The following is a 24,287-nucleotide window of genomic DNA, read 5'->3' on the forward strand; positions in this document are numbered from 1 at the left end:
TAAGTCCTCGTGGTGGTGTAGTGACGCCTCAATCCGGATGACGGAGGACGTCTGAGACCGTCGATCTGCGCATCTTATCACGTGGCTTGTTGAGCGTATTATCGTAGCGCGTGTGGAGGCTTCACGCTAATCTCAGCGGTAACACGCTCAACAAGCCACAGGATGAAAGAATAGTTGTAGCGGTGTGTGGACACCCGGAATTGTATGACACAACGTCATACATGTACAGAGACCGGACGAATAAAGACATCGCTTGGAGGAAAGTGAGCGAGGAAGTTGAACGACCTGGTAAGTTCTGAAAATATGCGCGACTACTCGATTCCAGCTATTGGTCGAACTTTACTATTAACCAAGTCGTAGAGGCTCCTCCTCCTGTCCTTTTCCGGAAGAGAAGCGGGAATACTCGCAGGTTACCGTTACTAGTGTGAACGCGAGTTTAAACACACATTTATAATCCAGCGGTCAAACTCGCGAGGCGAATATTTTCTTCATGTTGTATGTGCACGCAGATTCTCCCCAGATTCGGGAGAAAAGGGGGGAAAAGGAAAAAAGGGTTCAAATCGAGGTTGCAGTGAGGCACTTATAATGGAAGTCAATGGGGCCAAGATTTATTATATATATATATATACACTTTATAATTCATACATTTTTACACCAATGTCTCTGGGAATGTGTCTGTGGTCTCTGACGATAACAGCTGCCATATTTGCCATTTGTCCATTGGCCAATTTGGGTGTTCAGCTGTGAAGCTCTTTGTCGGCACAGTGATGTGTGACCCCCCCTCCTGACAGGAAGTGACATGGTGGGGTTGTGTTGATCCAACAGGCTGTCCAAAGGCTACAGGAAGTTCGCCACGTTGTTTGGCCGCAGGAGAAGGGCTTGCAAGAGGCGTTACCGCCTCCTCTGATTGGCTCAGTCTTGTCCGTTGGGTTGATGTGATTGGAGCAGGTGTGGTTTGACTACAGCAGGGGACGCTCTGATCTGCTTTACATTCAGCAGCAACACCGTACGTTTTCGTCTCACACACAGGCTCTTTCGTGTTGCTGTAGATACTAGTGGACGCCTCGCAGGAGATGCGGTTATACAGGTGTCCGTCTGAACCTGAGAGACAAAAACAAATGTCTTTATTGTTTAACAGCATGAAAAAAAAGAAAGTAGAGTTTCGTGGCTATTTTTATTTTGTGCATCACGCACAAAATATGAATCGAAAATTTGAAATATGTTTGGGATTGTAATGAACTTTAGTAATGGGTTAATTATCTGAAATGCATCCTATATATATATATATATGTGACATTAAATCACAAATTATCTTTTCGTGATCTATTTTTCTTTTTATTATTGGTATTATCTTATGTAAACATTTTGGATAATTTGTATTCATTTTATTTCCATCCATCCATCTTCAACCGCTTATCCGAAGTCGGGTCGCGGGGGCAGCAGCTCCAGCAGGGGGCCCCAAACTTCCCTATCCCGAGCCACATTAACCAGCTCTGACTGGGGGACCCCGAGGCGTTCCCAGGCCAGTGTGGAGATGTAATCTCTCCACCTAATCCTGGGTCTTCCCCGAGGCCCCGGGGGCATCCTTAACAGATGCCCAAACCACCTCAACTGGCTCCTTTCGACGCAAAGGAGCAGCGGCTCTACTCCGAGCTCCTCACGGATGACTGAGCTCCTCACCCTATCTCTAAGGGAGAAGCCCGCCACCCTTCTGAGGAAGCCCATTTCGGCCGCTTGTACTCGTGACCTAGTTCTTTCGGTCATGACCCAGCCTTCATGATCATAGGTGAAGGTAGGACTGAAAATTGACCGGTAGATCGAGAGCTTTGCCTTCCGGCTCAACTCTCTTTTCGTGACAACGGTGCGATAGAGCGAGTGCAATACCGCCCCCGCTGCCCCGATTCTCTGGCCAACCTCCCGCTCCATTGTCCCCTCACTCGTGAACAAGACCCCGAGGTACCTGAACTCCTTCACTTGGGGCAACACCTCCTTCCCTACCTGGAGTACGCACTGCATCGCACACTTATTTTATTTGTTTATTATTGGTCTATCACGTCCTGTATAGATTAAATATGGGACGCATCATTTTAACTTTATCTTACGGGACAGGTAGCAACAATAATTACTGTATATTCTATTTGCTGCAGTTCTTCGAAATACAGGCGCATCTGCTCAAACTTCCCTCCAATTTACCTCATGGGATTGAAGCGTTGCGCTTTGGTATGTGCATATATGCCCTGATTTAATTTTAGAATGAACCCTTTATAGTAAATGTAATTCACGCTACTATAAACAATGTAAAGGACACTTTGTTTCTCGCCTCAATCCGGGTGGCGGGGGACGAGTCTCAGTCTCGTCTGCTTCTGAGACCGTCAATCCGCGCATCCGATCACGTGACTCGTTGTGCATGACACCGCGGAGACTCACAGCATGTGGAGGCTCATGCTACTCTCCACGATCCACACACAACTCACCACACGCCCCATTGAGAGAACCACTAATCACCACCACGAGGAGGTTACCCCATGTGACTCTACCCTCCCTAGCAACCGGGCCAATTTGTTTGCTAAGGAGACCTGACTGGAGTCACTCAGCACGCCGTGGATTCAAACTCACGACTCCAGCATGCTGAGTGACTCCAGCCAGATCTACTTAGCAACCAAATTGACCCGGTTGCTAGGGAGGGTAAAGTCACATGGGGTACCCAGACCCCAAACGAGCAATATTTAATGAATTAATTTCACGTGTTACACATTTATTTTGATGTAAAGGCTTTTACGGTTGTGTTTTGACATTAGCTCTGAATATAAAATGTTGCGAATTAATATTATATTGTATATATATAGTCTGTAGGTGCTGCACGCATGAAAGTGAGTAGGCGCTCTCTTTTGTCATCTAATGCAATAACAGTGTAAACACATGCACGGGGACCGAACACAGTCGATGTTCAGTACTACAGGTACAGTAGAAACACTGGTCTCGTTACATCATTTACATTTTAGTATCAACTTGGTACAAAAGACCCGGTACATTTGACATCATCACCTACAACCATAGTTTAAATAAAGACACACAAACAGCACTTTCTATTCCTATCAAACCACTGTGTGTAGTTTGCACGTAAACGTGAATTCTGGCATGAAAATTAGATTTCATGATTATCAAATGTTGTATCAGTTCTCAAAAGCCAACTCACGATAACCATTTCATAATATATGGCTGATACTAAAGGAGTTCACACTGCATAAGAGGCCTTCAATGGGGATGATGCATCACAAGAACATAAAGGCAAGGGCTCCGTCACATGACTAAATTGAGGAAACGTGCTGCAACGCACTCTGACTAATGCCTCTGTTCACCCATGAGAATCTCAGACAGGTGGGTCAGGTGACACAGCTCTGTGAACACCCTCAAAACTGAGCCAAGCACTCTCTCAGAGCTTTAATCTCAATCCGAATATTGTCATGGATGAAGTCTGATACTCTGCTGTTGATTGACACACGTGTTGGCTGGTGAATTGTACCTGCGAGTAGTCTGTCCTGAGATCTTGACAGCAGAGAAGCGTGTTGTGTTTCCCAAACATTCTCGTCGACCGACTCACCTGTGGATAAAAGCATGTTCATTCATGACACGTACAGCATTGTGTTAGTCATTTGAGTTTTCTTTACTGTGAAATAAGAAATCAAATAACACATTTAGTGAGTCACTTTTATTCTAGATGCACTCTCTGAAAATAAGTCTTATCCCTCAGAGACCAGAAAATAAACAACACTGTACCTGTTATTAATTACAAACACATAACAGTAACTGACACTCTAAACTGTAACACAACAACATTTTTGGTGGGAATGAAAATGGCATATTCATGTCACAGCTAAAGTCACGAAAGAAAATATCCTAAAAAAAAAAAACAAGATTTTTGTAATCAGTGGCTAAAAACATATTGGAGGAAAAAAAGACAATATATTGAATCATCAATCTCGATGTTAAAGGGATTAAAGGTTAAAGGGATAGTTCCCGGCAAAATGAAAATTCTGTCATTATTTACTCACTATCATGACGTTCCAAACCTGTAATATTTTCTAGTGTGGAGCACAAATGCACATTTTATTTTTTAACCTTTTTATACTGTTCAGCCATTTTTGATGGTTTCCTTTATCTGAGCAGTACAAGTATTCACACACACACACACACACACACACACACACACACACACACGTTTGTACTCCTATCATTACGAGGACTCTCCATTGACATAGATTTGATACTGCTTTCCCTAACCATCACAGAAAACTTTTGACATTTTTATATTTTCAAAACACAATTTTTATATATTTTTTTTTTAAACCATTTGTAATACAGGGACACTAGGGCTGTCCTCATCAACCATATTTATATCACAATACCCTCGAAATTACTAATATGTAAAATTTAAAAAAAAGTCAAACCACCAAAACACACACAGAAAGAAATACTTGGGACTAACACAGCCAGCATGCAGAACACCATGCGCGCGCACACACGCGCACACACACACACAGTCTGAGTCTTCTGTTCAGTCCATTGCTGTTAGTTCTCTTGACAGCCATATTAATTTACTTTGAGTTATACAATTTTCACATTTGAAAAAAATTTAATCTCAGAACAAAAACATAGATGCACAAGTTATTTAGCAATCCAGATTACTTGTATTTACAAATAAAAATAAACCAAGTACAAGAACTACAAAATTAACATTTCAACATAAAGATATAACAATTCAATAATCCACCATCGATCTCCATGCAGTCGATGAGGAATGAAGACAAAGGAAGTGTCTGAAGTGTTGTTCCAATGTTAAATAATCCACATGTTCCAAAAAGAAAACAGAATCCTTGGTCTTCTAGCTTTACAGGAACACCAAGCGAAGTTGTAAGCATCAAATGTGAAGTCCTTCTACAAAACATACAAATACCCCAAACACTAGATTAGCAAACCATCCAAAAACCATAAAACAAGTTGTTCAAACCTTTATCGGTCAAAGCAAACTCACCCAACCAGGAAATACAAACATAAAATACACACAGTTACACTAAAGAAAGATAACCAATGACTTTCAGTTGAGCATTAAACAGACGTTCCTCAACTAGGACAAGAAAGAGAAAAAATAGGTAGAGCGTAGGCCATGCTGCTATTCACCCATGCGTATCATGATTACTATTGTTTTCTATTGGCGGTTCACATTCTTAGATTGTGCATTACCGCCATCTACTGAGGGTAATGGATCAGAAACTTTCCTACTGTATACTTCCCCAGGCTAATCAGGACTAAAAGCTTCCAATGGTGCTGCGTGTTGCTCCTCCAGGCTACTCTTATGTGGTGCTTTATGCAACTTAGCGCCCCCTAACGGCGAGGAAGAAAATGCATTATAAAACAGCCTAGCAACAGGCTTGAGACTGCTACATATCCCTCCCTTCATTAGGAGGACTTCTACTTGTCCTGAAGGGCTTTACATTTTGGGCATGATCTGTGTCGACAGAGTAAGGAAAAACAATCATTAACTGGGCCTTTCCATTTGGCAGATAGCTTTGCCATTTACATTTATGCATTTGGCAGACGCTTTTATCCAAAGCGACTTACAGTGCACTTATTACAGGGACAATCCTCCCGGAGCAACCTGGAGTTAAGTGCCTTGCTCAAGGACACAATGGTGGTGGCTGTGGGGCGTGAACCAGCAACCTTCTGATTACCAGATTACCAGTTATGTGCTTAGACCACTACACCACCACCACACCATAAAACTCTCCTCTGCTCGAGACAAAGAATGGGCATGAACCCAAACCAGGTCGCCCTTCTTAAAAAAAACATTTGCTTCCTATTGAGGTTGTGGTCTCTATTTCAGCTGGGCTTGCTCCACATTCTCGTTTTACTGACCGAACAAAGTACCACGTCATAAGCAGGGCTGCTAGGATTTGGAGATTTTTGAAAGAGCCCTCTCTAGAGGTTCCTTCATCTTGCGTCTTAAGTCAATCTCAGCTGGAGTAAAACCAGTACATTTCCTGCCAAGCAGTATTAATAGCAAACCGGAATTCAGCCAACCAGCGATCCCAATGATGGTGTTGGTCTCCCACATTTGAGGCGATCATGGTTTTAAGCATTCTGTTTATCCACTCTGTTAGTTTGTGGATGATATGCAGTTGTCAATTACTGAATCCCTCACCACTGTCCTCCATCAGAAACTAGATCGACTGGTGTACCCCATCTTGTGAATATCTCATCCACTAGGATGTGAGCTATCTGCGGAGATTTGGCTACTCTTAAGTGAAACAGTTTGACCCACATGGAGCAACAGTTTACCACAACCAGACGGTTCTCATTCTGCCTAGATCATTTAGGAAAAGGTCCCATCAAATCTATACCTAGCATGTATCCAGGCTCTTCCACTGTTGTTAAATGTAGGTACCCGAATAATTTGGAGAAGGTTGGCTTGTATTTCTGACATACTTGGCATTCTTTGCAGTGCTTCCATACATCGGAATGTAAACCAGGCCAATAAGTTGTTTCAAACAGCTGCATCATTTTCAGATGCCCAAAATGACCACTAAGATGGCTGTCATGGGCGTATCTCAGAAAATCCCCTCGAAGGCATGCAGGTATGAACAATTGTAACTTTCGTCCTCTCACCATCTGGAACACTTTGAAAAGAAATCCATTCTTGACCACGTAGTGGATTCTTGATGAGTCTGGGTTGGTTTGAGAAAGGGCTTTCGGGATTAGGTCCTGTACCTCAGGGTAATTTAGCTGAGTATTGGCGATGTTAGTCCAGTCTACTGGCCAATTGGCTGGAGCTAGGGGTGTCATTGAACTAGTGGATTTGATAACAGCTATCCTATCAGGTGCTGATGTTTTCTTCAAGCTCCGTGACAAAGTGTCCGGCACCACATTTTTAGGACCCCCTCGAAAACGTCTCAACATTGCACTGATCCTTCCTGTATTTCACAATGACTTCAAAACCCTGAAGACGACAGCTCCATCTAGTGAGTCTTGATGAATGCTTGGGGTGATGGAAAACCCAAGTGAGGGCAGCATGGTCCGTAATCACCTCAAATGGCCTGCCATCTAGGTAAGGCCATCATATGTCATTGGCCCATACAACAGCAAGGAATTCCTTCTCGGACACTGAGGAGGCTTTCTCCACTCCATAAAGAAGCCAAGAAGCATGTGTGACAACATGCTCCTCCCCTTTGGATTCTTGGGTTAACACTGCTCCCAAACCTTCCTCACTAGAGTCGGTCTGGACTTTGAATGGCTTGTTAAAATCTGTTGGAAACAAGACAGGAGCAATTATCAAGGCACACTTGATCACTTGAAAGGACTCTTGACAGGCCATGCCAAAGTGGCTCCTTTTTGCTTAAAAGCATGAAGAGGTGCTGCTTTCTCTGCAAATGTGGGATGAACCTATGGCACCACCCTGCTAATCCCAAAAATCATTAAACCTCTTTTAGGGATTGTGGCACTGGAAAAATCACTGACAGCTGAAACCTTGGCTGGATCGGTCTTGACTGCTTGTCCTGACACAACATGACCCAAGAAGGTAAATGTCCTTTGGACTAGGTAAAATGTTTTTAAGTTCAAGGTAAGGCCTGCTCTATGCAAGCAACTGAAGACTTGATCCAAGTGTTTCAGATGTTCATCTTCAACTTTTAAGTAGACTAATATGTCATCTATATAGACGAGGCAACATCTTTCTTTCAAGTCCTTCAGCACACCCTCCATCAAGTGTTGAAAAGATGCAGTGGAATTTTTAAGGCCAAAGGAAGATGAAGAAATTCATATTAGCCAGCAGAAGTGACAAAAGCTGTCTTTTGCATGCTCTCAGGAACCACCTCTACTTGCCAGCATCCACTCTTTAGATCCAATGTGCTGAAAGCCAAGGCTCCATGCATAGATTGCAATATTTCTTGAATCTGGGGCATTGGATAGCCATCCAAGTGGGTCTTTACATTAAGCCCTTGGTAATCAACACCAAATCTTGAGTCACCTTCCTTCTTTGGCACAATAACAACTGGCAAAGCCCAAGGTGACTTTGAAGAACGCATTATGTTTTTGTCCAGCATCTCTTTGATCTCTTGGTCAGTTAACTGTTGTTTCTCTATTGACACTCTGTACGCTCTTTTTCTTACTGGTACTTCATCTGTGGTGATGATATGATGTCCGATCACTTTGGTCCGACCAATATCACTGGTGCAGACAGTAGGCCAGTTTTCCATCAGATTCTCAAGCAAGCTTTTAAACTGGACACAGACAGCTTGGCGGACAAGTGGTGAATGGCTTGAAAAGTTGTCGAGGACTCTTCTGAAATTGGCAGGGCAAGATAGAAATTCAGCAAGGGCTTGAGAGTTGACTCTACAGGCAAGAGTGGAAAAGCTTCAAAGCCACCATCCCTGGCAGGTAAGCTATACTGAACCTTCCTAAAATCCAAAACTATGCCATTATAATACATATAATGTCACATTGAATTTCTGTCCATGTAGCTCACACGCCCACACAGACATCCCCATGGCATGCTACATTTATGCATTTTTGGCAGACGCTTTTATCCAAAGTGACTCACAGTGCACTTATTACAGGGACAATCCCCCCGGAGCAACCTGGAGTTAAGTGCCTTGCTCAAGGACACCATGGTGGTGGCTGTGAGGATTGAACCAGCAACCTTCTGATTACCAGTTATATGCTTTAGCTCTCTACACCATCACCACATGCTGCATCTGCCCATTGGCCAACAGGAAGGTTTGTCTCTTGTTTGACTTCCATTGCTCATTGTGTTTTAGTTGACTCAAACTAGACTCCTGAATAAATGACAGGGTGCTCCCTGTATCCACCATAGCCTGGATGTGTCTGCCATGAAGCACAATGTGGAGAGACTGCACAACACGGCTGTTAGCCTGAGATAGTTTATGGGTTGTGTCACTGTAACTCTGTAACATTACTCCAATAGCGTTTTGCTTCATTCAATTCCCTCTCTGAGTGCCAATCCTCACCAGTTCACTCACATTCCTTATGGTTCCTCAGAGCAGGCTGGCCAGACATGGGTTGCAATTCCTTAAAATAGCTTGTAAGAGCTCTCTCTCAGGCATATCCTTCTTCCATCTTAAACATAAGGCTCGATAATGGTAGGCGAAATCACGGATGCTCTAATGGGCACCTTGCTTCCTCTTGAGAAGCCTCCTAGTAGCTTCTGCCTTATAATCGTCACTCAAAAAAATGAACATAGAAATATTTATTTGAACTGGCCCCATGTCTGAACACTTTCCGCTCAGCTAGCCACCAATCCTTAGCGGTGCCTTTTAGAACCGACGTAATGGAGGCTTGAATTTCAGAGTCACAAAGAAGACATATAGCAAGATATTCTTCACATCGAATTGATGAAGGATACTGGGTCATCCTCTTCACCACATCGAAATCGTAAGAATTCAACTTTTACTGGTGGTTGTTAGAGAATTGCTGGAATACTGTGAGGAATGGGTAAAGAGGGTTGACAGGGTTGGGTAGGATAGGTTTTACTCATGACCTTGGAGACAGATGAAATAGGAAGTGGGCTTTGAGGAGGGTGTGCTGGGGCTGAAGACATGGGTGTCTAAGACATAAACTTATGGTCGATCAGGGCATCCCACCTCTTCAGACAATCGATGACATTTTCCTAAGTCTTGAATACTTAACTCCAGTACTTTCTGAACTATTTCGCACTCCCTTTCCACTCGGTATGTCTGTCTTTCCTCTACCAACTTACACCTGTTCTCATCCTCCTCCTGTGTAGAACACAGACCCACCTTCAGTGCACAATCCCCAAGGTGTTCCTCAAGGGTTGTAACTTGTTCAGATAGCCTTTCCACCAATTCTCAAACAAAAACACAAAAGTCTGGTTCTGGAGGTGGTGGAGGAGTAAATGGAACTCCGGGGGAAATCATCAGTCTCTTCAATTGACACTTTCCGACTCAATATACAATTCACCGAGGGTTGTGACGAGTTCTCTGACAGGTTCTCTTCTTGTCACAAAAGGTCCTGCCGTAAAGTCAGGATTGGGCTCATCCCAGAGCTGTTTCCAAACTCTTAGCACAACAGTTCTTTACAGGAACACCAAGCGAAATTGTAAGCATCAAATGTGAAGTCTTTCTCCAAAACATACAAATACCCCAACCACTAGATTAGCAAACCAACCAAAAACCATAGAACATGTTGTTCAAACCTTTATCGGTCAAAGCAAACTCACCCAACTAGGAAATACAAACATAAAATACACACAGTTACACTAAAGAAAGATAACCAATGACTTACTGTCAGTTAAACATTAAACAGACATTCCTCAACTAGGACAAGAAAGAGAAAAAAAGAGGTAGAGAGCGGGTCATGCAGCTATTCATCCATGCGGATCATGACTACTACTTCTTCCTTTTTAACTACCGTTAACATGGATGAGAGACTTTCCCCTCTTTAACACCCCCTCCTTAGACTTTCCAGGGCCCAGGTCTCCACTGGACTGCACCAGGCCCCACCCAGACCAAAAAGAGAGACAAAGAAAGAAAACAAACGTATACTATTCTATATCTGTACTATTTCTATTCAATACTGTCCTATAAATGCCCATCCCTACTTCCATCTATACTATATTCTTCCAATTAACTGTGATGGATGTCACATATCAGGACTTATTCTTCCCCTCAGGCTACTCTTATGAGGTGCTTTAAGCAACTTAGCGCCCCCTAACAGCGAGGAAGAAAATTACACTATAAAACTGCTACAATATTAGTACAAAAACTGACACTTCAAAACTTCTAAACTTGGACAAATAATTGTTTGATAATGTCTACATATACATCCAAATGCATAACTTGTGATCAAATGTAGAATTACACCACAGTAGGTGGCTGCATAGAACACCGCCGCCATCTACTGGCTATTATTGTCATTACAGATTTGTCAGAATTTCATGTTATTTTTTCTCTCCACCAGATGGCAGCAATCTGCCCTCAATACATGACACGAAATGTTATCATTTCTTTAAAAACAAATACATCTGTATTGTTTCTGGTCAAAAATGACTGTAAACAGTAAGGTGGCCCATCTTTAACCGAATAGGAGGGTTAAGAATATCCTGGCTGCTGTTGTCCAAATAACGAAAGTGAATGGGAACTGGATCGGTTAAGCTAAAAAATGACAAATAAAAGGACCATAAAAGTGGTCCATAAAACGTGTGCAATATACTGTATTCCAATTCTTCCAATTCATTCTGTATGATAGTTATTTGTCTAATTTTTAGTATCATTTTGCAAATCCCCAGTCCCCATTTAAGTGAATTATATGGGAAAAAAAGAGGCCATTTGTGTGCCGTGGTAAAAAGAAAGTCACACACGGGTTCAGAACAGCATGTGGGTGAGTAAATGATGAAAGAGGTTTTAATTTTGAGTGAACTGTTCCTTTAATATCATATGATATTTTGCTTCTCATGTGAATTTGTCTTGTTTTAAAGGACATTTAGATATTTTTTTCCTCACTGTAAAATAAGAGAAAGATACCAGTTTGGAAAATGATTTTCATTGCCGTAAATAAACCCACCGGTGTGCTCCTGTGCGGGTGAGAGACGAGGTTTCACCATGATGTTGCGTGTGAGAGCGTCTAGACTCGTTGTGACTTCATCGGCTCGTCTTGAGGGGTGCAGCCACTCCGAGAGAACAGGAGAGCTGTTTTCATAAGGTGAGATCTCTCCACTGGAGGACGTCGAATCACTGGAGGAGAAAATTGAACAGTAGAAGTCTTTGGGGACACTTTGAGATAAAACTTTTTAACAGTTCACCGCAAGTACATTTCTGTCATTATTTAATCACCCTCAAGTTGTAAAAAACTTGTATCCTGTTATTTCTTTTCTGTGAAACACATGAGAAAGTATTTTTGTTTTGTTTTATTCACTGTTTGTGTTACAGGAATGTTCCAGGTTCAAAATAAGTTCAGTTTGATTGATAGCATTTGTTTCTTTTTATGCATTTGCATTTTGTAGCGTTTTTGGTGCTTTATAGAGATTGGCAGTCAAAGTCACCATCCACCATACAGTTCTGACATTCTGCATAAGTTTGGAACAACATGAGGAGTAAATGATGAAAGAATGTTCATTTTTGGGTGGTGTCCCAACACAGAATTAGCCCACGATACAAAAAACACCCCCAACATTTCTGTGCACAAAGATTTTTTAAATAAAAAATAAATACACAATACTAGGAGAAAATCATCAGTGCTTTTTTTTTTTTTCAATTATTGTTTAGTTTTACTATTGAAAAAATCCCTTGTATTAAATAAAATGAATTACCAAATGAAAAAAGCATTAAATAAAAAAAAATCATGACCAAACGAAAAAAAAAACATTAAAATAAAAAATTAATTACCAAACGAAAAAAGCATTAAATTAAAAAAATAAATAACCAAACAAAAAAAGCTTTAAATTAAAAAAATTAATGACCAAATGAAAAAAGCATTAAATTAAAAATATTAATTACCAAATGAAAAAGCATTACATTTAAAAAAAACAATTTACCAAATGAAATATATATATATATTGTTTTAGACCTATATATGCAATAATAAATAATAAATAGCAATAAACACATTTCTGTATTGAAACGGCTTCAGGGCAGATTTCTGTTGCGATAAACCAAAACTTATGCGACAAAGTCATCACACACGACATTTTTATCCATAAAAGTCCATTTGAATGGAAACGGGCAGAAGGCGGCAAATGTCGCAATTCATTTTTTTTGCATTTTCACTTTGTCGATAACAAAATAGCGCGAAAGATGGATGGAAACTAGACTTCAGTTGCCTCCGAGAACATCAATCCACGCATCTTATCACGTGACTTGTTGAGCGCGTTACCATGGAGACGTAGCGCATGTGGAGAGTTCACGCTATTTTCCGCAGGATCCACGCGCAACTCACCACACGCCCCACCGAGAGCGAGAACCACATTATAGCGACCACGAGGAGGTTACCCCATGTGACTCTACCCTCCCTAGCAACCGCGACAATTTGGTTGCTAAGGAGACCTGACTGGAGTCACTCAGCACGCCCTGGATTCAAACTCGTGACTCCAGGTGTGATAGTCAGCGTCAATACTCGCTGAGATACCCAGACCCCCAGTGTGTTCGACTGTAGTCTTAAGACATTCTAAGAGCTTCATCAACATGAAGATCATTTGCAGTCTTTGATGTGATAATCGTGAACATCAGATTCAGAACAGATTCACTTACTCACTCTGTGTTGTTTTCCTCCTCAGCAGATAATTCACCACATCACTGTCTGTGTCCATCAAACTCGACAGAACTTCATTCTGGAGTTCAGCAGAAATCTAAAAGAATTAAACATGTCAACTCTATTTATGTGCTCACGAAACACTGAAATTAAAATGAGTTTTTATGCATTTGTTTATGCACAGATTTCACCGGAGAGAAAGAGCTTCTCTGGAATAGGTTTGGTTTACACCACATGTTGAAGTAGTTTTAAAACTTTATGCAAAAACTCTAGACAAATGAAATATTCCTGGGATTTATGACATATTTAAAAAAAACAAAAAATGCTCAATTGACTTTTAGTATTTAAGCGACATTCATTCCTTTCCACTGATGTGGACTGGATCTGTTAATTGCAGTTGTAACATGCTTATATTACAATACAGGTACAATGAAAGAAGATTATTTATACAAATATTCAAAAAAGACAATTTCCATCCACGTTCACGTCCACTGTAAGTGCCGCACTGTAACCTCGATTATTGCCCTCTTTTTAAGAAATGGCGGGACGAGTCGAAATAACTTTTTTGTGGTAATCAACATTACGCCACAAATGCTGTCGACTGAGCTGAACCCGGAATATTCCTTGAAGGCCTGAAACATACTTTACACATGTACGTGTACGCAGATGCGAGAGCTTGGCCAATGTGCGGTCCAGCTGAACCTACGTAACGCACGTTTTTGCGTTTGTGGCAGGGCGGAGGGCGGGGCGGGGCGTGATTCTGCACACCCGGACCCTAATCAGGATAATCAAGCCTCAGAGAGAGATAAAGACCAACTGTGTGTGTGTGTGTGTGTGTGTGTGTGTGTGTGTGTGTGTGTGTGTGTTTGTGTGTGTGAGTGTGTGTGTGTGAGTGTGAGTGTGTGTGTTTTTGTGAGTGTGTGTGTATTTGTGTGTGAGTGAGAGTGAGAGAGTGAGTGCAAGTGTGTATGTGAGTGAGTGAGTGTGTGTATGTGTGAGTGTGTGTGTGTGTGTGTGTGTGTGTGAGAGTGTTTGTGTTTGTTTGTGTGTGAGTGTGTGTGTGTGTGTGTGTGTGTGTGTGTGTGTGTGTGTGTGTGTGTGTGTGTGTGTGAGAGTGAGAGCAAGTGTGTGTGAGAGTGAGTGAGTGAGTGAGTGAGTGAGATGCAAAATTGTAACGAGTACTTTTCAAGTTTAAATCAAATCGTAAGTAAAAAGTACTATTTTTTAAGTAAAAGTACAAAGTATTCCGTTTAAATTGCACTCGAGTAAAGTACAAAAGTAAAATATTTAATTATATCTACTCAATTACTTTACACCCCTGCGGATGTGTTCTTATTCAAGTATCGAGCTATAAACATGATTTTAGCTCACTGGTTTATTACAACTTCTTCAAACTTGAAAGAGAAAACTCACCGTTGAAGCGGACCGTTCGCGCTAATTTCCGCTAGCGTTGCATTACGAATTGCGCTCGGACACATTCTGGAATGCAACTACATAAATCGAGCCTGCGTAGCTACAAGCAATGTGACTTCAGTGGTCCAAAACATCTGTGTCACTTTTCTGGACATGTCAGATGACTGGGTTGGAAAATAATGTGTTTAAATGGCCCAAACATCCAATATAAACTCTATAAACCTAGAATCTGCCGTCACGAATAGCTGTCAAAAATCTTTTTTTATCATTTATTTTTACTGCATTATTTGCTTTGGCTGCACAACATCAAATCTCAAACCCAGCGTGAATCATTCAGTGTATTGCATAATTAAGATGTGTCTTGAAATATTCAGTCATACCATGAACAGCGTTTCATGCCAGTCGATCATGTGCTGGACGACCGTGATGATGGCGGCGCTGTCCTCGACACGAGCTGAACTCTGAACACTGAACTCTTTCTCTGAACTCTTCTGCTTGTGAAGGAGGTTCGGTCCGAAGATGGTGGCCAGATTTAGAGATGTCATCTTGTTGCCAATTACCTAAAATACATGGAGGGGAAATTACCATTAACACTGATGCATCTGGCAGACGCTTTTATCCAAAGTGAGGAGTTAAAGGGATTGTTCAACCACAAATGAATGTTCTGATGCACAGATGGATGGAACAAAATGCTTGAAGACCACAAACAAATGGGATTAATGCAGTTCATCACAATGGCATCACTGGCGATCTGAGATCTGAAATCCATCTCATCTTGGTTTTATGCAGACAGACACAATGATGACACAAGTAGGTTTGGAATTATAGTTTTGGGATGTTTTGGGATTCTTGTGAACAAAGCAATGATTTATGTAATGTATGAGATCATTGTTTTTTGTAATGTAAATTTAGCTGTTTTGTTTAATGTTTGGTCGATCCATCTGTGTGTCATTTAAATGTTCCTCTCAGCCTGAAGTTTTGAAAAGGGTGATTTTAGTGTTTGTTTTGGGGGTATTCATCATTTCAAGCAAACAGTCATTGTAGCAAAGTGTGATTTAAAATTATTATTTATTTATTTATTTATTATACTAAATGAACACAAGGAATTGTTTTATATTAATATACGATATTAAATCATATTTATATGCACTATATAAATCATACATAGTAATAAACAGCAATATTTACCAGACATTTATTTTTATGAAATATTTTTATGTTTTTTAGGGCTGTCAATTGATTAAAATCTTAATCTATTTAATTGTATGCCTATTAATTAATCAAATTAATCACAATTAATTGCATGTCAATATTTGCTGAGACTACCACCCCTGGAGTCGTGAGTTTGAATCCAGGGCATGCTGAGTGACTCCAGTCAGGTCTCCTTAGCAACCAAATTGGCACGGTTGCTAGGGAGGGTAGAGTCACATGGGGTAACCTCCTCGTGGTCGCTTATAATGTGGTTCTCGCTCTCGGTAAAGGTGTGGCGAGTCGTGCGTGGATGCTGCGGAGAATAGTGCGAGTCTCCACGCCCGCTACGTCTCCACGGTAACGCGCACAAGAAGTCACGTGATAAGATGCGCGGATTGACGGTCTCAGACGTGGAGGCAACTGAGATTCGTCCTCCGCCACCCGGATTGAGGAGAGTCACTACGCCACCACGAGGACTTGGAGCGCATTGGGAATTGGGCATTCCAAATTGGGTGACAAAGGGGAGAAAAGAAAAATAGATATATACAGTATCTCACAAAAGTAAGTACACCCCTCACATTTTTGAAAATATTTGATTATACCTTTTCATGTGACAATACTGAAGAAATGACACTTTGCTACAATGTAAAGTAGTGAGTGTACAGCTTGTATAACAGTGTAAATTTGCAGTCCCCTCAAAATAACTCAACACACAGCCATTAATGTCTAAACCGCTGGCAACTAAAGTGAGTACACCCCTAAGTGAAAATGTCCAAATTAGGCCCAAAGTGTCAATATTTTGTGTGGCCACCATTATTGTCCAGCACTGCTTTAACCCTCTTGGGCTTGGAGTTCACCAGAGCTTCACAGGTTGCCACTTAAGTCCTCTTCCACACCTCCATGATGACATCACAGAGCTGGTGAATGTTAGAGACCTTGTGCTCCTCCACCTTCCGTTTGAGGATGCCCCACAGATGCTCAATAGGGTTTAGGTCTGGAGACATGCTTGGCCAGTCCATCACCTTCACCCTCAGCTTCTTTATTAAGGCAGTGGTCGTCTTGGAGGTGTGTTTGGGGTCTTTATCATGCTGGAATATTGCCCTGCGGCCCAGTCTCCGAAGGGAGGGTATCCTGCTCTGCTTCAGTATGTCACAGTACATGTTGGCATTCATGGTTCCCTCAATGAACTGTATCTCCCCAGTGCCGGCAACACTCATGCAGCCCCAGACAATTACACTCCCACCATCATGCTTGACTGTAGGCAAGACACACTTGTCTTTGTACTCCTCACCTGGTTTCCGCCACACACGCCTGACACCATCTGAACCAAATAAGTTTATCTTGGTCTCATCAGACCACAGGACATGGTTCCAGTAATCCATGTCCTTAGTCTGCTTGTCTTCAGCAAACTGTTTACAGGCTTTCTTGTGCATCGTCTTTAGAAGAGGCTTCCTTCTGGTACGACAGCCATGCAGACCAATTTGATGCAGTGTGCGGCATATGACCCCCCCACCCCAACCTCTGCAGCAATGCTGGCAGCACTCAAAAGTCCCCGTTTCCCAAAGACAACCTCTGGATATGACGCTGAGCACATGCAATAAACTTCTTTGGTCGACCATGACGAGGTCTGTTCTGAGTGGAACCTGTCCTGTTAAACCGCTGTATGGTCTTGGCCACCATGCTGCAGCTCAGTGTCAGGGTCTTGGCAATCTTCTTATAGCCTAGGCCATCTTTATTTAGAGCAACAATTCTTTTTTTCAGATCCTCAGAGAGTTCTTTGCCATGAGGTGCCATGTTGAACTTCCAGTGACCAGTATGAGGGAGTGTGAGAGCGATGACCCCAAATTGAACACATCTGCTCCCCATTCACACCTGAGACCTTGTAACACTAACGAGTCACATGACACCGGGGAGGGAAAATGGCTAATTGGGCCCAATTTGGACAGTATCAATTAGAGGTGTACTCACTTTAGTTGCCAGCGGTTTAGACATTAACGGCTGTGTGTCGAGTTATTTTGAGGGGACAGCAAATTTACACTGTAATACTGTAAAGTGTGCATCGGTTACTATACGTTTATTATTTAGAAAGTAACCAATCATTTGTGACCAATAATTTATATGTAGTTTGATTTACACTAGTTGTCTATGAACGTGCGCATGAGTGACTGCTCAGCTGCGTTAGAGCGCCACCTACATTTCAGATTTGTATACTGTGACTGGACTAAATCAATTAAATCCAATGTTCTAGATGCTTATTTTATATATCCATTGATTTAAATAATTGTGAATGTACTGTGAATAGTCTGTTATTATATCACCCAAACATCACCTCCTGTCCGTCAGTGTCCAGCGAGTCCTCTGCGTGATTGGCCACGTTGGACAGGAAGTGAAGTAAGCACTGAAGCGTGTCACAGTTGCAGGCGGGCAGCAGACAGATTAGCAGCTGCATCAATGTGTGTTGATCTGCGCAGTTTAGATCTGCACAAACACACAGAGAACAACAGAGTTATCTCAGGGAAAACAATAAACATAAATGTGGAATATGAACCCTTTAAAAACATTTTTCTCCTCACATGCGCAGTTGATGAAGGCCGTGTAAAGTTCCCGGGTCAGCAGTGGATGGGGCATGTCTCTGAGGAACTCTTTGAGCAGAGCCGCCACATCGTGAACACTGTGCTGACGATCCAGAACAACATCTGAACCCCGATCAAACTCCTTACGCAACTGAACCACACACAACACACAACACACAAAACATCACGACTGTTTCAAAAGAGACGAGATGCTCCTACAGGGTTCTCACAAGTTTTGACCAGGGCCACCAAAATGACAAAAATGCCCCAGAAATTGAAATATAAGTGGCGTAGTGACTCGCCTCAAACCGGGTGGCGGAGGACGAATCTCAGCTGCCTCCGCGTCTGAGACCGTCTACCTGCGCATCTTATCACGTGACTCATTGAGCGCGTTACCACGGAGACGTATCGCGTGTGGAGGCTTCACGCTATTCTCTGCGGCATCTAAGCACAACTCACCACACACCCCACCGAGAGCGAGAACCACATTATAGCGACCACGAGGAGGTTACACCATGTGACTCTAACCTCCCTAGCAACCGGGCTAATTTAGTTGCTTAGGAGACCTGACTGGAGTCGCTCAGCACGACCTGGGATTCGAACTAGCGAACTCCAGGGGTGGTGGCCACCGTCTTTACTCACTGAGATACCCTTCTGATTAAAAATAAGATATTGCCTCTAAAACACGAAATAGGCGGTACTTACCTGTCGAACTCTTTTCTTGGAGCTTCCAACGCGGAAAATTCCCACCGTCTGCAGACCTTAACGATAGTAAAGCAAATATAAAGCATGTTTATGTTAATGTCTAATCGAAAATATTAAAAATCATTTTGACGTACGACAAAGTGTGGTCAATACTGCCAAAAAATTACCAAAAACCACCCAGTTGGACAAAAAGAGACCGGGTGACTGACAAATGGACGACACAAAAGGACCCTTAAGATGCAGATGGACTGAAGCTTTTAGAATGAGACATCACTCACCATATTTCTCCAGATGTTGGCAGCAGCTGTCAATCACTCGTGGCACTTGTCTGTAGATGGGATTGAGGCTGAGTTTTGTGTCTCTTGTGTTCTTCTCTCTGTGTGACTGCGCAGGCAGCGACAGCTGAAGCGCCTCCAGCAGACGAGAGTGAGCGTCATCCAGATCAGTGATGCAGTCCACAGACACGCCGCCCTACATAATGACAAATTGATGGGACTAGTTGGCACTATATGATACTAGGGGTAGTGCTCTCGAGTCATGACTTAGAAATCGTTTTTTTTCTCCCCAATACGGAACGCCCAATTCCCAATGCGCTCTAAGCCCTCGTGGTGGCGTAGTGACTCGCCTCAATCCGGGTGGCGGAGGACGAATCTCAGTTGCCTCCACGTCTGAGACTGTCAATCCGCACATCTTATCACGTGGCTTGTTGAGCGCGTTACCGCGGAGACGTAGCGCGTGTGGAGGCTTCACGCTATTCTCCGCGGTATCCACACACAACTCAGCACACACCCCACCGAGAGCGAGAACCACATTATAGCGACCACAAGGTGGTTACCCCATGTGACTCTACCCTCCCTTGCAACCGGGCCAATTTGGTTGCTTAGGAGACCTGGCTGGAGTCACTCAGCAAACCCTGGATTCAAACTCGTGACTCCAGGTGTTGTAGCCAGCGTCAATACTCGCTGAGATACTCAGCCCCTCCATGGCTTAGAACTCTTTAATGAATGGGAACGAATTTAAAATAAAGCTCTACTCTACCCGTCTCTGCGAGCGCAGGGCCGTTTCTGGCGTGCCGGGCGAGCTAGACGCATTGGGCGTCATGGCGGCGGAGCTGAGAGAGGAGTTACTGCTAGAAAACTCCTTGTGATTGGTTCTCCGGCTGGTCAGGTGAAGGAGCGAGGACGCCCGGTCTACAAGGTCCTGCTGCGCATCCTGTTCCCGTCCGTCCTGCAGCTGCTTATGACGCCGGTCGTTAAAAATCACCTGCGAGAGCGGCACGCCAAACGCCCGAGGATCACACTCTGAGGATGAGAGAGAGAGATTTCTTAAAGCACTTACTGTAAATAATTTGTACATTTACATCTGTTTATTATTTGAGCTATAAAGCAACAAAAACGTCCTTTTTGAGTTCGGCAAACATGGATCTCTGTCTGGTATCCCTTGCACTGTACCTGCAAAAGTTACTGGCTTTACGAAGTTCAAAGGAATAGTTCACCCAAAAATGTCAATCAGTCAATCTCCAATTTCACTTTCACATTCTTCTTGTGTTTTTGTTGAATCCCATTTTTTGTGCATATCGCCCCCTACAGGACTCAGAGAGGACTTGAATATTGTATCTTTTCTCACTTAGACCTACCGTATCTATTCTGAAGATATATGTTATATATTAAAACACTGGATTTGTATGGATTACTTTTATGATGTCTTTATTTTCTTTTTGGAGCAACCAGTCATGATTACAAATATACTGCTGTAGTAAAACCATGGTTAATTTGTTGCGAGGGAACCCAACATAATTGCAAGAGAACAGAGTCTCCCTGTCATCCGTCTGCAAATAAACTGAATGCCAATAAGAGATTAGCTTTTTATCCATGTTTCCTGAGCATCCATTCAGGCTCCTGCACAATCTCACATGTTGGTCGCACTAAAGCTATTTTGGTAAACGCCACTGGACGTGGAGCTGCCGCTATCTTTGCACATGCAGTCCATGAACCCATTGTACTAAAATATACAGTTGAAGTCAGAAGTTTACACCTTAGCCAAATACATTTAAGCTCAGTTTTTTCACAATTCCTGACATTTAAATGTAGAAAACATTCCCTGTTTTAGGTCAGTTCGGATCACTACTTTATTTTAAGAATGTGAAATGTCAGAATAATAGTCGAGAGAATGATTTATTTCAGCTTTTATTTGGCAGCATTGCCTTTAAATTGCTTAACTTGGGTCAAATGTTTTGGGTTTCCTTCCACAAGCTTCTCACAATAAGTTGCTGGAATTTTGTCCCGTTCCTCCAGACAGAACTGGTGTAACTGAGTCAGGTTTGTCGGCCTCCTTGCTCGCACACGCTTTTCAGTTCTGCCCACAAATGATCTATCAGATTGAGGTCAGGCTTTGTGATGGCCACTCCAATACTTTGACTTTATTGTCCTTAAGCCATTTTGCCACAACTTTGGAGGTGTGCTTGGGGTCATTGTCCATTTGGAAGACCCATTTGTGACCGAGCTTTAACTTCCTGTCTGATGTCTTGAGATGTTGCTTCAATATATCCACATAATGTTCCTTCCTCATAATGTCAGCATCTATTTAGTGAAGTGCACCCGTCCCTCCTGCAGCACCCCCACAACATGATGCTGCACCCCCATGCTTCACGGTTGGGATGTTGTCCTTCAGCTTGCAAGCCTCACCCTTTTCCCTCCAAACATAACGATGGTCATTATGGCCAAACAGTAACATTATTGTTTCATCAGACGGAGAGGAAATGTACCCAAAAAGTAAGACCTGCAAACTGTAGTCTGGCTTTTTTATGGTGGTTTTGGAGCAGTGGCTTCTTCCTTGCTGAGCCTTTCAGGTGATGTCCATATAGGACTGGTTTTGCTGTGGATCTAGATACTCGTCCACCTGTTTCCTCCAGCATCTTCACAAGGTCCTTTGCTGTTGTTCTGGGGTTGATTTGCACTTTTCACACAAACTACGTTCATCTCTAGGAGACAGAATGCGTCTCCTTCCTGAGCGGTGTGATGACTGTGTGGTCACATGGTGTTTATACTTGTGTACTATTGTTTGTACAGATGAACGTGGCACCTTCAGGTGTTTGAAAATGGCTCCCAAGGATGAAACAGACTTGTGGAGGTCCACACATTTTTTCAGAGGTCTTGGCTGATTTCTTTTGATTCTCCCATGAAGTTCAGCAAAGAGGCACTGAGTTTTAAGGTAAGCCTTAAAATACATCCAAAAGTACACCTCCTAATTGGCTAATTGTCTAAAGGCTTGACATCATTTTCTGGAATTTTCCAAGCTACTTAAAGGCACAGTTAGTGTATGTAAACTTCTGACCCGCTGGAATTGTGATTATAGTCAATTAAAAGTGACACAATCGGTCTGTAAGCAATTGTTGGAAAAATGACTCATGTCATGCACAAAGTAGATGTCTTGCCAAAACTATAATTTTCTAATATGAAATCTGTGGAGTGGTTAAAAAAAATCAGTTTTAATGACTCGTATGTGACCCCGGGCTCTTTCGAAAGTCAGCTAATAATTCACAGTATAAGCAAAACAAGGACATATTAAAACATCTATTCAAGCCAATTCAAAGCAAATACCTAATATTAACCAATTTCTCCTTATTTTTACTTTCCACAAGGAATATCACAGAAAATAAACCATTAAAGGATGCACGTATATGTTTGATTTTCTCCTTCATGTGAAAGTGAAAATGAATCCCTGTGAGGTTATCCCTGAGATGTTCGGGATCTGCGCTTTGACTGTAAATGGAGGAACTGCGGAATGTCTTGGATTGTTTTTGTTATTTCTTGGGGCAGTCGGAGCGCAGCGGGAGCGTCTGCATTCCTGCACACATTACTGCGCAGCGAGTGAGACGTGTTCTGGCGGATCAGCAGCTGGAATGGTGCGTTCTGGGTGAAAGCACTCTACATATGAACAGTGGGCTCCAAAATTGGAAATCTTGGGTTTCTGTTTTTCATTAAAACCTAAATATAAACTGAAAGCTTTATTAAAAAAAATGAAAAAAAAATTAAAGTAATGGCATAAACAGATTCTGCACTATTTGTTGGTTACTAATCAAACATAGCCACAGTGGCTTCAACTTCTATTTACCCAAAAGAGAAGATTTTGTTGTCTTAAACACACAGGATGTAAATGCTACATTATTTGCAAATTGTTTTTGTTATTTTTTTTATTTATTTTTTGGCATACATTAAATGGAAACAGCTAGTGTTGCTGAGTTGAGAAACACGTCTTCAAAAATCAATACCTTTGTCCTTTTCTTTTGATAATGAATCCAGCTTTCTCCTGAGAGACTTTTTATGCTTCTGGCAATCTAGAAAAGAGATTGAGAATACAAAACATAATGAACAGAAAACAACAACAAAACAAGACAATCGAACACTTAACAAAAGCAAAAATGTAAAAAAATTAAATAAAAAATCTTTATATTAGGGCTGTCAATTAACGCAAAAATAAATATGCAATTAAATGTGCCCACTGACGTGTACGTCAATTCCATAATAAAAGTCTGGATTTTCCGAAATTACATGCGTTTTTACGGGTCACGCCTCAATAAACCTGACAAACGCAGAATGAGAACTGTTCACTGAGGAGGAAGCACAACAGAAATCATGATTTTTTTAAAGTTTGCGCTACTTTTAACTTGACAAAGCGTCCTAAAAATGTGCCGTTTATGATGCTGAATACCAATGTGATGCTCCAAACGTGTCTGTCTGAGGCACGCACAAGTACATAGAGTGACAATTAAAAATAGCACAGATAAGCCAATGTGGGCCGCGATATCTGTGAGGGGTCCGCGATAAATTGAAGGAGCCCATGAAACGGAGCCGCGATATGCCAAAATGTGCCACGATATCTGTGAGGGGTCCGCGATAAGCTGAAGGAGCCCGCGAAAAGGTGCCGCGATATGCCAAAGTGGGCCGCGATATCTGTCAGGGATCCGCGATAAATTGAAGGAGCCCGTGAAACGGAGCTGCATCGAGATCGCCAATCCATCCTTTTACCAAAGTACGCATCACACACAGTACATATGCATCAGACGGACACTTTAAAGCATTTTACTGGTTTTCAGCAACATAAATGGCACATTTTTAGGACTGCAAGCAG

The 24,287-nt window shown here is 42.2% G+C and overlaps 1 protein-coding gene across 5 annotated transcripts in view; it reads right to left on the bottom strand.

Moving 5' to 3' along the window:
- LOC127658915 (rho GTPase-activating protein 6-like) overlaps nt 1–24,287 on the bottom strand; it is a 46,170-nt gene that overhangs the window by 1,611 nt on the left and 20,272 nt on the right. The window contains exons 3-13 of one of the 5 annotated variants that reach the window (XM_052148481.1): nt 23,428–23,493; nt 20,196–20,458; nt 19,436–19,628; nt 19,158–19,213; nt 18,453–18,603; nt 18,209–18,357; nt 15,069–15,248; nt 13,275–13,372; nt 11,593–11,762; nt 3,524–3,601; nt 1–1,101 (exon numbers count right to left, since the gene is read on the bottom strand). The exon at nt 1–1,101 is cut by the window's left edge and continues 1,610 nt beyond it. In XM_052148481.1, coding sequence (XP_052004441.1) covers nt 650–1,101; nt 3,524–3,601; nt 11,593–11,762; nt 13,275–13,372; nt 15,069–15,248; nt 18,209–18,357; nt 18,453–18,603; nt 19,158–19,213; nt 19,436–19,628; nt 20,196–20,458; nt 23,428–23,493 — 1,856 coding nt within the window. In that variant the 3' untranslated portion in view covers nt 1–649. Of the gene's footprint in view, nt 1,102–3,523; nt 3,602–3,628; nt 4,936–11,592; nt 11,763–13,274; nt 13,373–15,068; nt 15,249–18,208; nt 18,358–18,452; nt 18,604–19,157; nt 19,214–19,435; nt 19,629–20,195; nt 20,459–23,427; nt 23,494–24,287 lie in introns of those variants that run through there. The other 4 variants (XR_007972462.1, XR_007972461.1, XM_052148484.1 and 1 more) reach the window with 4 other exon arrangements.

Source organism: Xyrauchen texanus, chromosome 18 (genome assembly GCF_025860055.1).
Source record: "Xyrauchen texanus isolate HMW12.3.18 chromosome 18, RBS_HiC_50CHRs, whole genome shotgun sequence".
In the NCBI taxonomy this organism is placed as follows: Eukaryota; Metazoa; Chordata; class Actinopteri; order Cypriniformes; family Catostomidae; genus Xyrauchen; species Xyrauchen texanus.